The sequence below is a fragment of the Poecilia latipinna genome, unplaced genomic scaffold (assembly GCF_001443285.1).
Source record: "Poecilia latipinna isolate Pla-1442-1.1 unplaced genomic scaffold, P_latipinna-1.0 Scaffold401, whole genome shotgun sequence".
Classification (NCBI taxonomy): Eukaryota; Metazoa; Chordata; class Actinopteri; order Cyprinodontiformes; family Poeciliidae; genus Poecilia; species Poecilia latipinna.
Window position 1 is genome coordinate 256,394 of NW_015113017.1, and position 3,093 is coordinate 259,486.

At 37.5% G+C, this 3,093-nt stretch overlaps 1 protein-coding gene across 2 annotated transcripts in view; it reads right to left on the reverse strand.

The window, feature by feature from the left end:
- Positions 1-25: 25 nt before the first annotated feature.
- Positions 26-3,093, reverse strand: part of angpt2b (angiopoietin 2b) — a 33,794-nt gene continuing 30,726 nt past the window's right edge. For both annotated transcript variants that reach the window (XM_015037331.1, XM_015037330.1), the window contains exons 8-9: positions 1,597-1,727; positions 26-1,345 (exon numbers count right to left, since the gene is read on the reverse strand). In XM_015037331.1, coding sequence (XP_014892817.1) covers positions 1,182-1,345; positions 1,597-1,727 — 295 coding nt within the window. In that variant the 3' untranslated portion in view covers positions 26-1,181. The remainder of the gene's footprint in view (positions 1,346-1,596; positions 1,728-3,093) is intronic.

Here is a 3,093-nt window from a genome sequence, read left to right on the forward strand (position 1 = left end):
ATATATATATATATATATATATATATAGTCAAAGAGCTGTACAGGGGACAAACCACCATATCTCAGTCTTTGAAGTCTTTCACACACTGAGGGTTACCTTGAGAACCGCATTTTAGTTCCTGAACTTTACTGTTTTGCTCACAACTCTGTATGAAAGAGAATGTTTCATGATCTAACATGATCTTTGCCATGTTTCCTTTGCCTGAAATTAACCTAACCAAGTACATCAATCATAACGCTGCACATGATGAATCTTTGCAGTCTTTCACAATATTTACGCTGTTTCATATGGCTAACCAAGTTATTTGAACTCATAAATCTTACCAGAAACATTGGCCACGCTATTTAGCATCATAGAAAAAGACCTCTCTCTATTTCTGCCATCTTCCATTTTAACCACCATTATTCCTCTACTTTCTTTTCAATCCACAATCGTAACCATTTGTTTTTCCTCATAAGACTAAATATGTAATACCTGAACTCCTTCGCAATGTTTTCCATGTGTCGGAAACATTTCAAATGATAAAAACCCATCAGATCCTAAACGTAAGCAAGTAGTTTGATGGCTGGGCATTTTATATTGCACTTAAATGTATCTTATTTTACAGTTACACTGGTAAAACCAGGTGGTTTTTATTCCAAAACCTAACCAACGGGCCTATTTGCAATATTCCATTGCACAACATTCTTCATCTCTATAGCGTTTTAACATGCTTGCTGTGTTTCCTCCAAGTATTTTGGTCACAGTGCCACACATTATTGAAGTTTTATCACTCCTGTCTATAAAAATGGTTTTCTTATTATTATTATTATTATTATTATTATTATTATTACATTTCCTAGTTGTATACATTGTTTTAATTCCTAAATTTAACCAAGTTTAAGTGCATAACTCTTCTTCACTCATCTGTAAAGTGAAAGCAAAAGTCTAACATTACATGTCTGAGACAACAGAAGTGCTGCTCTTGAAAGTCTTTTAGTCCTCATTTTGTGGTGACAGAAGAGTGATCCTTTCAGAAACACTCATATAAGTCCCTTTTTAGTGTATGAACAAACTGTATGGTGGTCTAAGTTGGAGGACTTCTTGGCCTGATATACTTTTTATTCATTGCCGTTGGTTGATTAATTACATTCATCTGCAACATTGAGTCCCCAACGATCCATCGAGCTGCACGGCAATTTCATCTGAAGTCAGCAGGGCGCACCATCATGGTTGTCATGGTAGCCAGCAGATTTGGACCCTTCCAGTAGTACCACTTAATGCCATTAAAGCGGAGTACATTGGATGAAACGGGGTAATATATACCATTCAGGTTGGATGGGCCGCAGGCGTCGAACCACCATCCTGCAAGAGGGACAATTCCAGAGAGTTCAAGGAGAAAGTCACAATCAGTCAAATTTCAGCTCATGAAATCGAACACGTCAATGTACAGCTATAAGTCAGCAGTAACTTTATACCGGAGCAAAGGGAAAATAAAAAGCTCTGCAGGACATTTACAAGAGGACAAATAAAAATGTTCAACAGGACGGGCTGTAAAAGACAGACAGATTGAGACGGGGGGCGGACGATTGGAGCGTTTGATCGACGGTTCGCACCTCCCGAGGCGAGTTGAGCGCACTTGCACGTGCAGCGGTCATTGTCTCTGTCCTTGGTGCTGAACTGGCTCCCAGTGTGGGTGAGACTGCTGGTTTTGCCGGCGGTGCCGCTGAACCCGTCGGCATGAAGGCTGGCCAGAGTGGAAGAAAGCGATAAATAAATAAATAAATAAAACGTTTGTAAACAGCGTAGCCAGGTTTGAGTATTCTACAATGAGTCAATGTCGGACAGCTTGTTGGGAAATGAAAATGACGCTGAGTTGCACCATACGCTGTGTATTCATAACTAAAGTACTCATTGGTAGGCATAGTGGATCTCAGAAGTTTAAACACACTCATTGAAATGTTTAAATGTTTAAGAAAAGTGACCATAATTTATCATGAAAAAAACTTTTTTTTTCCCACAATGTGACCATATTTGACAAATATCCAGTATCCATCTGAAATGGAAACAAATCTGAAACCATTTGGAACTGTGACCTGAAATTTATGTTTAATTTTATCAGACTCTAATATGCCTTTCCGTAGGATTTTAAAAGATTTTAGTCATGCTGGGAATGACACTTTGGAAGAAACTACTCCTGCATAAATCCTTAAATATTGCTTTTGGCCTCACTGTCTAGTTTTTCCTCGCATCTTTTTGCAAGTTCTCCGAAAATGTGTAAATGCGTGTTTCACTTCATCTTTTTGATTGTCATCACTGTGCCATCTAGATAATGTATATTTACCCTTCTCCTGACTGATACATTTGTACAAAGAGATCACCCGGAGCCTCTAACTCTATAGGGTGTGGTTTTAGGTGAAGAAATCCTCTGAGTTATTTCTGTGGTTAATCAAATTCACAGATCACAACAGGACAGAAAGCCAATGTTAAAAATACTTTAGCAAAGTTTTAGTTGGAAATTGCGGAACGGGGTTTATGGAGGTCTTATTATTTTGATTTCTACTCAATTTTCAGCTTTCAGGACATTATGTTTTAGTAAAGTGGAAAGCTTTTGAAATGATTATGATCAGATCATTTCACATCCCAAAAATTTCATCAGTGTGTGTACTTCTTAGAGCAACAGTAGTTAAGCTGATAAGGCGATCAATGTTTGTTGCTCTTTTGTACAACATAATACTGAATGGATGATGTGTATCCAGAGGGGCTTTTGATCTATTCTTACTGTTTTGTCTTTGTTTGATTTGTCAGTGCCTGAGGGGGGAAATAAAAATATGACTCGACGATTTAATTTGGAAAAAAGACAAGAAAAGAAAAGCAGTTTAAACAGAGTTTAATCTAATGCTTTTGATGTGGCTGATCCTTTTTTTAGCATTTAGTATCAAAGTAAAGAGGTGTTATTTTGAATCCCGACTACTTTGCGCCATAATAAATCCAAACTCAACACTCAACACTCTTCCTCACAGACAACGATAATGCAGAACAACACCCCTTCCCCCCTCCCCCCCCCCCAAAAAAAAAAAAAAAAAAAAAAAAAAAAGATAATTTTTTTTTAA